The sequence below is a fragment of the Alligator sinensis genome, unplaced genomic scaffold (assembly GCF_000455745.1).
Source record: "Alligator sinensis unplaced genomic scaffold, ASM45574v1 scaffold555_1, whole genome shotgun sequence".
In the NCBI taxonomy this organism is placed as follows: domain Eukaryota; kingdom Metazoa; phylum Chordata; order Crocodylia; family Alligatoridae; genus Alligator; species Alligator sinensis.
Genome location: NW_005843016.1, coordinates 340,241 through 354,413, shown reverse-complemented (window position 1 = coordinate 354,413; position 14,173 = coordinate 340,241). Strand labels below are relative to the sequence as shown.

Here is a 14,173-nt window from a genome sequence, read left to right as displayed (position 1 = left end):
AGAGGGGTGCATGCAGCAGCAGGAGTCTGTTCCCCTCTTCTGCCCCCCCCGCACCTGCCTCAGCACCAGTCTCCCTCACTGCAGGGGCCTCAGTTGGCCCCCACACACCCCTTCCCTCTCCCCACCCTTTTTCCACCCCCCCCCCCCAAAGACTAACCAGTCAGATGCTATTCTCCAATCTGCCAGGCTGGCTGCGTGCATGCTGTGGCTGTGCACGTGCATATGGCATTTATCGGCGACATTATCAGCTACATCAGCCAAAAAAAGCTGATTGCCGATTAATGTCAATTTTCCTTTTATCAGTGCCAGTGCGATTATGGACCGATGTATTGGTGTACCTCTATGTGGTATTCTAATTTTTCCAGCCTTACAGCCTAATTAGCTGTATTTAACATTACACAAGCCTTTACCTTGCCTTGGTAACTTTTTTTTTTTACATTTAGAAATAACAATCATACAAAGCAACCTGAGAGTGTCTGCAGTAATTCAAGGATTAGTCAAAGGTACATTCAATAAAACTAAGCTTCTCTTCCTCTTCGTTGACAAGAGATATCGCTCTGTAACTTAAATGGTTTGTTGCTGCTCTTTATTGCAGGCAGCAGTGTCAAGACGGGTTTGGTGGTTGATCCTAGAACTAAGGCTTTAGTTCTCAACGGAAAGCCTGGTCACCTGCAGTTCTTTTGTCTTCAAAGTGATAAACAGCTGTACAATGTAAGTTGGATAGAACTGAGGCTACAAGTAATAGACTATACCTTCAGCTACATAAATTGTGTGACAAGCTACAATCGCAATATGATAGGAGAGAATAGTTCAGTGTTTATACAATGAGTAGAGTTGAGTTCTTTTCCCATCTTTGCCACAAACTTAGTAAAATAGTGCCTTGATAGCTTTTTTGCTTTTTTTTTTTTTTCTCTTCAGAGCCATAATGTGGAGAGGGATCATCTTCACGGTTTCATTTCATTAATTGGATTATGTTGACATCCTGTAGCCAGAAGTGTTTCAAAATTGCAGTGTTAGCTCAGTTGTTAACTTCTATGTATACTTTTATTGGATTCCTCAGAAATAAATCATGGAACACTAAGAACATTTGTATACTGGTGATCAGTAATTTGAAAACAAATGTAGTAAGAGTAAGGTTGTCAAGAATTTACAGAAAATGTCCCTAGCAGTGGGTCACTGTTGCTTTTCTAAACTCTGTGAAGCAGTAAAAGTATATTAGGTGTGTTTTCCTTTTATCCTGCACTGCAGGCTCTCCATGGGGTTTGTTCGTTCGTTCATTCGTGTTTTTTGGTATTGTGGTCCAGCCTGTAAATTCATCATTGTGACACTGAGCACTTTAGCTAGTAGTCAGTGGTATTTTCAGAACATCTTCCCCCAGTGCTGTTCTTTTGCTTCTCTGAATGAATTCTCTGATATCTCACTTAAACTTTGAAATTAGTTTTGGCCTTTTGTAAATTTGCAGCTGGATATTGTACAGCAGGAATATATCCATCAAGCAGGTCTGAGCCAAACTGACCTGGTGAAAGCTGCATTTAGTGCTCAGGGCAACTGGTTAGCAACAGTGGAACAGCGACAAGAAAAGGAAAGCGACCTTGAACTACAGATGAAGCTATGGGCCTATGATGAACAAATGCAAAGGTACTCATATGCTTCTTCACATGTTGATGCCGCCCTAAAGAATCTAATCGACTGTATCATTCATGTGTATGTACAGAGATAATGATAAATATATAAAAACTTAAAGTAGTACCACCATGACATTACTTGCCTGATTTGCTACAGCTTAGATTTGTTAGTCTTTTTGGACACTTACAAAGCTTGTTTGGATTTTTTTTCCCCTCTGGTATTTTGGTTAGAGGACAGTAAAGGCAGCATAGATGTGGTGTCAGTATAGATTTATTTGGTGTGGTTGTTACAAGGTCAGGGGGGAGGCTGGTAAAGCAATATTAGCCACGTCTGTGAAATCTCCATGTTGTTGATTTTACTGAATATTTTAAATATTAGAAAAAATTTGGAGACCTCTAGGTTTTGATGTAGAAATCTCAAAACAACGTGTTCTCTGCAATATTCTGCAATATTTTTTGGCATATAAAAGAGACAGGATGTGTCAAGAGTAGGGACTATGTTCACTTTATCAACTCATAACAAACTTTTCTTTAATTCCCTTGACTACTTTGTGGTCAGCCTTCTGGAGGTTATTACATGTGTTCATAAATTCAAAAAAGAAACAAAACTGCAAATTCTGGTTTTCTTCCCTGTAGCTTTAAGCTCAACACCCGAATAAATATGCCACATGAGGACCATCTAACAGCTCTGTGTTTCCGTGACACAGATGGAGTGGAAGATGGCATTCCTACCTTGGTAACTGCTGCTAAGGATGGTCGCTTCAAAGTCTGGGTGTTTATGGATGAGTCTGACACAGACAGTGAGTGTGGCCAAATATAATGTACTCTTATATGCCATTTGTTTGTATACATATATATTATTGTGTAGGTTTTGTCTTTGCTCTTCTCCATCCCTACAGGAGTGCACGGAGTCAAAAAGGATCAGTACTGCACTTTTGCTGGTGCAGGTTGACTGCCTTTGTATCAGTTGCTGTATGGGCACAATGGGAGTATGGAAGGGCTATTGTAAATAACCCTTCCTTGTACAACATAGACTTAGGCAGAATAGATCAGTTGTATCCCCTGCTTGAACATGTACAGCCTAATACCTGCTTCTCTGTTGTGGAGAGAGATTTTGGAGTTCCTGTGGACAAAGTTCTCTTACTCAAAGTTTTGCTCCTGAGATCAGGATTTAGCCATTTCGCACAGCCCTAACTTCTGTGTTTCGTTTCGGTTTCGGATTCGGCCGTTTCAGAGGACAGTGATTCATTTTGGTATTTTGGATCACTGTTCCGTTTCAATTTGGCTGAATCTGTTTCAGGGTTTCAACACTTTCAGCGCCAATTCCAAGATTTCGGATCAGCCAGGTAGAGGCAGGTATAGCTGGTTCTCCCACGGTTTCTCCAGTTATGCCTACCTCTGTCCCAGCGGGAGGAGCCACAGGAGAAGTCTCCATGGCTGCCCTGCCCGACACCAGCCCCAGCCTCCAGGCACTTTGAACAAACTGCTTAAAGTTTAGAAATGTGAGTTTCTAACTTCTATTATGAGTAAATGACATATATTCCCTTCCCCCCACTCCCTTGTATCCCAGAGTGACCTTATAGCTCTGACCCATTAAATTGGACTTGCCTTCACTTTTGTACAGAGGCTACCTATCGGTTTTGTGTACCTAAAAGTTCCAATTTCTTTCTTAATCTTTTAAAATTCTTTTATGTTTAAATAACCTTTATACCTAAACCAAATTTCAATTCCATGAGCAGACTGCTCTTAGGAACTGTGAGGAGAATAGTGGCTCCTGCCAGGATTTTTCAACTCCTGCTCCACTGCACAGCTAATGTTAACTAGGTGTGGAGCGGAGTGGATAAGACTGGTTCATTCTGCATCCCATGCTGGGGATTCAGTTTTGGATTTTGATTCACTCCATTTGGCCCTATCACCTGAATGGATGTCCAGATGCACAAATCGCTGTCCTGGGAGTGTTTTCAGAGGCTGTAGAATGTACTTCTAGCCTTTAATGCAAGTTTCCATGGAAGAAAATTCGTTTTTCTGGGCCTATCTCCTAGATAGATATTCAGATTCTCAAGTCTTTTCTATGGGAATGTTTCTCAGAGGCTGTAAAATGTCTACCAGATACACAAGGGAAATTTCACTGGTGTTCCCTACTCCTCTACATGCTACCATAACGAACTTGCACAGACCCTGTAAGTTTAAATAGAGCAAATAGAAGAGGAACTTGTTCAGTGGATCCAAATTCAAGAGAAGACTATATGCTCTGTAAAGCTGTTATGGCTGCTCCCTAACAGCATAACAGAATTTTCTATGATTCTACAAATCAAATAATGATTGATTTTTGTATAAATGTGCCAGTGAGATGGTTTTTCTCATTAAAAAAACAAACACATTTACATATCTTGCCTCCAGGTGGCACTGTATTGTTCTAAGGAGGAATTTAAAACCCAAAGAGAAGTATAAAAATGTAGTTAATTTTAATTCTCGGGACTTGTAGGGATAAAGATAATACTGGTTAAATGATTTTTCCTTTATAATCAGCTCCTTCCTTGTTCCATTCCCTTTCCCTATTTCCAGATTGTTTCTCAGAATATTGTTTGTGAGAATAGTTACTATGGGACTGACCCAAATCCTAAAACAAGTTTTGTTTTTTGGGGTTTTTTTACCTTCAAATCAGCTTGGAGAAGCATACTTCTCTTTTATGGTAGTGAGTAATTATTGGCCAGGGTGTCACAGCACCATGGTATGCCTTGAGTCCATTTTAAGTGTGCCAAGGGGTGCCCTAAATTATTAGCATTGTTAGATGTGGAAACTCTTATACAGGAGTCGCAAGATAAACTCAGAGCATTCAGATAAGAATCTGTGGTGTCAAACTTTCCTGACCTGTTGTGGTCTTTGGGTTCTTTGCCATAGAAGAATTACTTTGTTTTTCAGTACTCACAAAATCAATGAAAGTGAATAGTTCGCATTTTCTAAGGATGTCTTGAGTCTAATGAGGTTGAGAGCCACTGATGTAGACCCTAAAGTTAATGAGGAAGCTTGCTGAAAGGTTACTATAGTACATGGCTCTCAGAATTTATTTGTGTATTATACGAGTTTCGTAAAAATCACATGTACCTAAATCGCTTATTTAGCAATAACGCCCAATTTTTTTTTGCTGCCTTTAAAAGTACAGTGTGTGTTTAGACCAGTGATTCTCAGGGTTCCAGGAAGTGTTAGCACCATTATGTATGCAAACATGATTCAAAAGACAAACCCGGAGATTTCAAATAGAAATCCATAGTGTTGAAAACCTGTTGTAGTTTGAGTTCTTCACAAAAATAAAGTTGCTTTACTGTTTTGTTTTTTTTCTACAGGCAAAAAACCAGTGACAGCTAAGAGACAGCATTTTGCAAGAGGTCTAAAAAAGTTGAGAAACGCTGTTTTAGACAGTTGTTGGTGATGCTGACATTCTTTCAGTATAGCAGAAGGACTCAAAATATATCTGTCTAGTTCACTCCTTTAAAAGGACAGTTACTTGCAAATCAAATGCACATTTTAACATGTGAATTCCATAATGTCATCTTAACTGGTTCAGGTGCAGAATCCAGGAGAAATGTAATATATAGTATTGAAGCAGGGAAAAATATAAAACCCTAGAAAAAACTTCTCAAAAGTAGCTGTTTTGCTTCTGGGAACTAAATATTTTAAGAGTTCATTTTACTTTGTTTTTTTTTAAAAAGCTTTTATTACTGGAATTCAACTAATTCATTTTTGTTCAATCTAACAGAACAAAGTGTGGGCTGGATCTGTGATTTTGTGGGCAGCTATCACAACTACCAAGCTAACAACTGCTGTTTCTCAGAAGATGGTTCCTTGCTTGCTGTTAGCTTTGAAGAAATTGTCACTGTGTGGGACTCTGAAACCTGGGATCTTAAGTGTACATTTTGCCATCCACCTGGAAAAATATGGTATGGAATATGGTTTATCACTTGGCTTTTTACCTATTCTCAGTACCCTGAAACCATCCAAAAATGGTTTCCTGAAGAGCATTCAGGAAGAACATAGGACAGGAAGGGACCATCTGGGCTTATAGATTCCAGTTCATAGTAGTAATAGGCAACCCCCCATGAGAGAGTCCATTCCCCCTCCACACGTATAACAAGCAACAAAACATTCCTCATTCTATAACCCACTTAAGAAAATGTAGTGGCAGGGAATTTGTTGAATGAAATATGCCCAGAAGATTCATAGCAGCAGATGACACCCTAGTCTACAAAAGAAAACAACAGTAATCATCCCTGCCAATCTAACTTGAGAAGAATTCCTTTCTAACCCCAAATCTTCTAGCCATTTAACCCTGAACAAGGGAGGAAGATACTAGCCAGGCACCTGAGAGGTTTCTTAATGCTATTAGGAACACCAACATATCTCTCCCAGTCTTCTACCATTAGCTGTGGCCAATCCCTGCTGAATCTGAGGAAGGAAATGCAACCCACAAGCCAAGTTATGCATCAAAGGACAGAGGGAAATGAGGGAGATTCTCTGATTCCTACAGGCAGCCAGCACAAACCCTGAAGCCTTGTATTAATTAACTAAATACAATATATAACTAATCACAATGTGACTATTGTGAGGACATGAAGAGCTCAAAAGAGGGGGGGAAAAAACATTGCATTCCTTGCCCTCACTCCCATTTGAAAGGCTTCATCCTTCTAAGGGGTCCCAACCTTTTAATTTCCAGTCTGAATTTCTAGAACTGCCTCAAAATCAGTACTCTTGGAATTGGTGTTACAGAACTGATACCAAGCACATCAGGTTAGATGCAAGTATTTGCAGCAAGTAGCTGAGAACAGCCACAGTGGTGTGGCCATTTGAAAGAGACACTAGTCAACTTTGAATGTGCATTCTCTAAGTAGTGGTGTAAATTTGTTTTTCAAACCTGCTGGGATAACAAGAACACTTCAACACTGAAAGGTTAGAGAATAAATTTGCTGTGTAATATACTTGTCAGCATGTAGTGTACACTGTTTCAGTTCTCTCCCTCCCTTGCCCTTACTGTACAAATTCATGAGAAACATGATTGTGAATGAACCAGATCAATTTTTTTGGTTCCTGATTTTTTTTTAAATGCTTTCCTGTTCAGAACTAATAGCTTATAGCATTAGGATTTTTCAGTGAAACACCATCTTTACCATCAGCAATTTATTTAATAAACAGGAACATAGATAATTATAATACCATCTCCTTTACTGAGGTGCAATGTTTAAAGGGGGTCCGAGTGTTTAATAATAATTACTTCTCACTATGGTTATAATAAGTATAGTTCAGAAAAGTTTGTTTATATGTCTTAGCCACTGGAGATAAATATAGAGGATCAAATTATCTGTTATACCAAGTAACTGATTAGGATTTGGCAATAACTTTAAAAGATTCAAAGCTTTAATGGAAGGTGCTCTTGTGAATCCTTTTCTGTAAAACAAAGTTTTGCAAATACAAGATTTAAAGCACTTTTTGTCTTGGCTTTTATTCTAGGAGCCTTTGCTTTGGAAGACTCATTTGTTCCAAATACCTTCTTGGCACCACCGATCATGGTTTTTTGTGTTGCTGGAACCTACTTAGTTGTGCACGTAAGAACTGTTTTGTTAAAATGGTGTGTGTTACTGCCAGGGCAGTAGAGAGAATACTTAGCACTTGAATCTTCAGTGGTACCCAGAATACATGGGTTTTGATTCAGTACTCACTCGGTATCTAGAAGTTTATGGAAGTGTGTAACAGATACTTCCCAAACTTCAGCTCATGATGCAATAGTCAGTTCACTTTAGCGCCATTGGCTGATATTGTACCACATTGTAAGAATACCAGCAATCTTTGCTGGAATGCTTACACTCACATTTTGACTCTTAGGGGTATCTTGTTTTGAGTTGATATGAGGTCCCTGCCATGGACAGACTAAATAAGGTATAGGAGAAGGACAGCATCTTCCTGTCAACAGCAAGAAAAACACACTTCATATACAGGATTGTTTTCATTCTCTTTTCAGAGCCTGCAAACTAAATCCTTGTGTTTCAGTAGCTACCCCTAGGTGATGATGGAAGACTAATGCATTATCTTGACTTAAGGTAGCAGCCTGCCAAACAGTAGTATGTGTTTCTGTTTATCTAACAGAACTCTGATAGGTTGTCACTAAAATCAGAGATTTTTTTTTTTTTTTAAAGAAACTGTTCCCAGGCCCATTTGGTATGTGAAAAGCAAACTAGCTTTTACACCTGGATTGTATAGCATGGCAGACACTATCTGCTTTAATCCACCTGTGAAATATCAAGGTAGTCTGGGCCTTCTAGGCAGAAGTGAAGTTCTGGGTATCTTTCTACACTTGGGTTTTTTAGTGAAACACTTAGTTAGGCCTCAGTGACTTCTTTTCATGCCTGGCTATTTACTTTTCAGTGGAATGGAGCGCCCAACTTGGTGTCATAGTTCTGCAACCTGACCCCCTTTCAGAAAACATTGCTGCAGTCTCGTGCATTTCAGAAGATTCAGACTGTAAGTGTAAAGGTTTTCTTGACTAGTTGGAGATTCGAAAGTTGTAACCAGAAAAGTATAATATCTAGGAAAATATTCTCAGTTGAAGACCTACAAAAATCTGAAATTAGGCTGTAGCTCCTTGAGTCTTTGTATAGAGCTGCAGCTGACACTAGCTGTCTGTCCTCCTGAACATTGTTTGCGGCTGTTTTGGTTTCAACACTGAGCAAACTGAGGTCAATCATACGTGCTTTTAGCCCGGAGTGTGGTACTATCTTGGTCTTTCCCACACTAGATGTGAAACTGCCTGAATATAGGGAGAACCATGCAGCAGCATTTAACAAGTGTTTATGTGTTTGAGAGAGAGAGAGAGAGAGAGAGAATAAAAAACATGTAAAATATTTTATATAATGTATAAAAACAGGTTCTGTGTGCGAGTTTGCAGAATATAGGAATCGGGACTTGTGGTAGAGGTGATATATATTGTTAGACCAACCAGATTTTATCACCTCTATCACAAGTCCTGATTCATTTTGCCTCTAGACCAATACAGCTACAACCTGGATACCTGTGTAGAATATAGAAACCTTTCTAGTGTTGTCCATTAGAGGTTCAGGTTCAATTTTTATTTGTTTGAGAACACTGTGAATGAGGCCACATGCCACCTCATGCAGTATCTGTCAGTTAGGTATAAGTTCAGAGTAATATGAAAAGGAGTCCCATGCAGCCCTTGTGAAGGTTCTTGGTCAGAGCCAACATTGCTGGGGTGGGAGGAAATGCTTTGTATCCTTAAAAATGAAACTCTCTTGTTTTGTCAGTGTTTGTGTTTAGACCAAATGAGCCAAGACCATTATGTATCCAAAGAAAGGTCTGCAGAGGGAAAGTCCAATGTGCTGTCTTCATCCCAAGAAATGTTCCTGAAGCAGTTGGCTCAGAAAAATACCAGTGGCTAAGTAGATCTCAGCTTTATTTCTTGACTGCAATGCAAGTAAGTGACTGCCAGGGAATGGAAACAAAAGAAAACTGTTAGTTTAAAAATTACTATATCTCGTTATTAAAAATGCAGGCCTCTGGTAGTCAGTTTAATGGGCTTCCTATTACAGTTTTTGCTGTTTTAAAGCAGCATAAGATAAAATGATATCTTTATTTTGGAAATAAAAATTTAAACAGCTTAAACTTAAAAATAATTTTTTTAATTCATTACATACTGTTATTTGCATTTTTACTGCCTCTGGCAAATGAAAGAGACCATATATAATCTGGGAAACTATAAAGAAAATTGTCAATACTGTCTAATTTATCAGACTGCCTTATGATTTTTTTTTATAGTTGTTAATGCAGTAATTAATTAATTATCAAAACATACCATCTTTCCATTTCATTTCTCTTCCTCACCCCAAAATACCTACGTAAATTTTAGTTTAGCTGTTAATTTATGCCCTCCCTTTTTAACAGAATCTAAAAGTGAAAAATAAATGTGAAATAGTGGATTTATTTACTTTATAACTAAAATAAAAATAATTTGGGGGGCAGTGAGACTACTTTATACATAATACACTGGCATTTGTAAAACAGTTCACTTCCTCTCTCTAATCTCACTACTATATTCTGCATTTTAGGAGCTAATGACATTTAGCACAAAGTCCCCAGAAGTGAGACTTACTCCATCAAGCAAACAGGTACTTTTATAGCTGTTACGATAGTCAGAATGTACAGAGCAGTCCAAAATTCATTCAGTTAAGGCACTTATTTGTCAAATCCAAATTCTGTTCCACCATAAAGCTGTTCACCTGACCCTGACGTGGAACCACAGGTGCTACTCTAAAGGTGCAGTAACATGTAATTGGTTTACCTTTCAGCAGCATTGCTCTTTTAAGGCTGTTTTAAAGCACCAGTAACAAATACTGACCCCTTTCTTCCTGCAAAGAAGTATAGTTTTTAAGGTGCATGACTTCAGCATTTTTTCAGGTCTTGAGCCTGCTTGTTTCTTAATTGGCATTGTGTGGCAGCTGTCTTCTAAATTCTTTGGGGGCGGGGGAGTTGCCCATCTTTTTCTTGATTTTATTTTAATATGCATATTCTAGATTCTGTGACTTATGAAAATGCTTGGTGGAAATAATGTGCAAAAACTTACAAAATGCTTTTATAATAATTTTATATTTTAAAACATCATTGGCCATGTTCATGGCCTTTTTCTAAGCTTTTATGGGAAGCAAAGATGAATGAATGAAACTTACAAAAATAGCTGTCAGTAAAAGTGAATTTCAAAAATACTTGCACAAGTATTCACAGTAACTTGAGTTTGCTTTACATGAGTAAAGCATTCAAGCTAGCAGTGCTTCTTTACAGATCTAGTTAGAACAAAACCATATCATCTAATTATTCACTGTGTACTCAGCTCTGCAGTTTAGTGGTAGCAGTACCAATTTAAAAAGTGACTCCAAAAATGGTGCTCTGAGGGATTTGTGTTTGTGTCCAACCACTAGGACAGACTATTCTGCTGGCAAATACTGGGATGGGGGCTAATTCTAACTTGTGTATATGCCTGGAATCCAAATAATAAATGGAATTCTTTCTAGCTCGTGCATCAAGGGGTGTACTAAACAAAAATTGTGATTTACCTATTGATGCATTAGCACTAGCTGTCTTTCCCTTTTAAAAGTAAGGGTACAGCTAAAAGTAGAGAAAAGTTTGGGGGGTTGTTTGTTTTTATTTTATTTATTTATATTTTCAGGGTATCTAGTGAATCTGAGCCCATATCTTCATGGTCCCTCTCAGGCTCCTTTCTTGTCAGCTTGCCTCTTTTACAGGAGTGAGGTTAAACGAGTTCACGCCGATCTTAGTCCTTCCCATCCTTCCCACCCCCTACCATGCCATCCTACAAAATGAGATCCAAAATGCCACAGAATGAGTCAGTTAAAATGCCAGTACTGATTTCCCCCCACCGCCCCGCCAGTCTTGTCCTGGGAGGTTTGCTGTAATAGAAAGAATGAGGCAGAAATAATGCTTGTCTCCTGGTCCAAGACCTACTGTATGCCAGTCCATTCCTTGTGACAGAGGTGGGGAAGGAGGAATACAGGCAGTCCTCGACTTAAAACGTTCAAGTTACAACGTTTCGCGCTTACACTGTTTATAAATTGACACCCTGTTTCAACTTTGACGTCAGTTTCGACTTTACAACACTCGATCCAATGCGATGCCACGCCAGCGAACAAGTTCGCTGCATTGCTCATCTCCCTGGGGAACATCTGTCCAAACTTCCTTGGACCAATCCCCCATTTATAACATTGTTTCTTATGAGGAAATTGGTTCCAAGTTGCAACATTTCAACTTAATACACGGTTTTCAGGAACCAATTGTGTCGTAAGTCTGAGGACTTTCCTGTATTATGTTTGTGAGTTACTGAAGTATTTGGATCTCATAGAATGTGCATAGAAATCTCTTGTGTTTGAGTAAGAAGACATTACATTTTTTTCCAAACACCCTCTTCTTATTTATAACTAAATTTAAAGTTAATTTGATGTGTGAAATATTACATTTTTAAGTAGACTACTCAAAATATTCAGATGATTAGCTTGTCTCAGCCTGGCTATTTGGCTTAGTAAAGTCTTAATTCTTTTTTGCTGAGTACTAGCACTTGGTAGTAGCTGTTGGCCTCTGTGACAGGAAATGTGGACTATCTACACTGAAATTAATTTCCTTCTACTGCTTATAAACCTCTGGTTGATTAAATCTGCCTCTCTTAAACTACATGTGTGGTGATTTTGTTTTTTGGGTTTCTATTTTTTTTTTACTTGACTTCAGCTGGCAGTAGAAGAGAGTCTCCCCATGACCCCCTTCTACTTGCTGTTGGGAAAGCACAGAGAGCAGCAACAGTTAAAGAAGGATGCAGACATTGGGAAAGCAGTTGTTCATAGTCACTCAGCCCAGAGTTCACCTGCAGTCAAAGAGGTAATAAATAGTAAATATACTTGGGCAGAAGCATAAGAAACGACAGCCTTAGTAAAGTCTCTGTTTCGTTTTCTTCTCAGCTCCTGCACACTCCTGCACATGTCTTGCCTTCTGCTGCTTTCCTGTGTTCTACTTTTATTAATACATTGCTGATATCCAAAGAGAATAAAAGGTAAGAGCAATCAAGACTAGTTGTTTTTTCAAATATAACGTATTTCAGTTGGCGAATTAACTTCTTAAGTAGGTCCTTGACTGAAGCATTGTAAACAATTTCCTTGATCATCTTCTTTCCTTTATATGAACAAGAGGGATTATACTGTGAAGTTGCAAAAATGACGCCTGTTATTTTTTTCCTACAGCTCCTTTTTTTTATTTGTAAGTCTTCCCCCTAAAGCGTTGAGATCTTTGTAAATCAATACATAGCCTGATTCTAATGTCAAAATAGTGAGTATGGGATAAAGTTTCTCTGCCTCCATGTGGAAGTTGCAAAATTTGTTTCTAATACTCAGATGTTTTCAGTTCCTGTCAGTCTGTTTTTAAATCTTCATACCACGGATCAGATGGCTTTCAAGCTCTTGCATAAGCATTTTAGATATTCATGAACCTTTCTGTTTACTTACAGTAGCAATTGTATTTTGAATCCCAGTTCCTTTCTGCATTCTTCTCATTTTAGAAGTCTCCAGGTGCTACAAATTCTGTCTCTTCAAAGCAGAGTTGTGAGGAAATTTTCATAGTTTTGATCATAGTATGTAGTTTTTCAGTAGGACTGAACTTAGTTTTGTTCATGGCAGGGGTGTCAAGCCCATCTGGTTCTGCGGGCTAGTTGAGTGGTGCAAAACTGGTCTATGGGCTGGATATCTGATGCAGGGCTGGCTCCATGGTCTGAATCAGGGCCGCTGCCCATTTTCTTTTCCCCCCTCTCCCATGCCAGATCCAGTACATGCAGCACCCTCTCTGGCCTGTTTGTGACCTGGTGGAAAGAAGCCTGGAATCCTACACACTTGATTTATGCCCAAGGAACAAGCCATGGTGCTGGGCATTTTCTCATAGAGTTGTTGGGGCTGCAGTGTTGCGGCACTCACCCAGGTGCTTGGCAGCCAAGCCGGCAAAAGCTGTGGCCCTGAAGCCTAGGCAGCATTATGGCTTCTTCCTGTGGTGGCAGCCAACTGCCTGAGTGAGAACTACAGTGCTGGAGGCCCACAGCACTGCATAAAGAAATTATAGGTAGATGAGATGATCAAAGGTATGTAATGCAGGCAGTTTTAACTCGCAGTACATTAAGGGATTAATGCTGTTGGGAGTCTTTCCACTGTCTTTCAGAAATATCAGGCCTCATTAGTTTGTGGTGGTTGGGTGTATATGGGGAAGCCAGCACAAAGTGAAAACGTGATAATGCTAAGAGCATTTAAACTGCCAGATTTTTAGGACATGTGTTTTGTGTATAATGTACTGGTACAAGTTTAATGCATACAAAATTAGAGAACATTTATGTTAAAATGTAACTCTAATTTGTTGCCATTAATAAAGGGACATTTTTATTCTTACATGTTTTACAATAAACTAATAGTTTATTTGGGGTTTTTTCCATTTGCAGTAATGGAGAAGTAGCTGACGAAGTAGAAATGGAAAGTGAAAAAGCAGAGGATGAATCGGATGAAGACATAGATCATACTGCAACTGAGGAAGATCCAAAGCTAACAGAGCTTTGGGGTGAAATGACACCAAAATTGTCTAAGTCTCAGGAAAAAGAACTGCGAAAAATCAGAAAAACAGACTACAGTTGGATTTCTGCTCTCTAAGAGCATCATGACAATTTTGCACTTTCTATTTTTATTTTTCATCAGAATTCCTTCTTAAACGGTCATATGCACAATTAAATGTTCTTCTACCACATGTGAGGTTTTGTTTTGGTTTTTTCAATCTTTCATTAATAATTTTGGAGGATGGAGTTGCGTGCACACTTAGCAAGCTTCCAGGTGACTCCAAGTTGAGTGAAGTTGCAGACACTCTTGGGGGGTAGGCCTAGAGTTTGGAATGACACAGATAAACTGAAGATATTGGTCCAACATCAACCAGATGAAATTTGACAAGGACAAGTGCCAAGTCCC

At 38.9% G+C, this 14,173-nt stretch overlaps 1 protein-coding gene across 2 annotated transcripts in view; it reads left to right on the top strand.

Moving 5' to 3' along the window:
* The window catches only part of WDR75 (WD repeat domain 75), a 25,319-nt gene extending 11,361 nt beyond the window's left edge, over window positions 1-13,958 (top strand). For both annotated transcript variants that reach the window (XM_025193100.1, XM_006036772.2), the window contains 12 exons: window positions 444-503; window positions 596-711; window positions 1,463-1,638; window positions 2,262-2,425; window positions 5,383-5,563; window positions 7,128-7,222; window positions 8,040-8,135; window positions 8,933-9,102; window positions 9,734-9,793; window positions 11,919-12,065; window positions 12,146-12,237; window positions 13,660-13,958. In XM_025193100.1, coding sequence (XP_025048885.1) covers window positions 444-503; window positions 596-711; window positions 1,463-1,638; window positions 2,262-2,425; window positions 5,383-5,563; window positions 7,128-7,222; window positions 8,040-8,135; window positions 8,933-9,102; window positions 9,734-9,793; window positions 11,919-12,065; window positions 12,146-12,237; window positions 13,660-13,864 — 1,562 coding nt within the window. In that variant the 3' untranslated portion in view covers window positions 13,865-13,958. The remainder of the gene's footprint in view (window positions 1-443; window positions 504-595; window positions 712-1,462; window positions 1,639-2,261; window positions 2,426-5,382; window positions 5,564-7,127; window positions 7,223-8,039; window positions 8,136-8,932; window positions 9,103-9,733; window positions 9,794-11,918; window positions 12,066-12,145; window positions 12,238-13,659) is intronic.
* The last annotated feature ends 215 nt before the right edge of the window (window positions 13,959-14,173 follow it).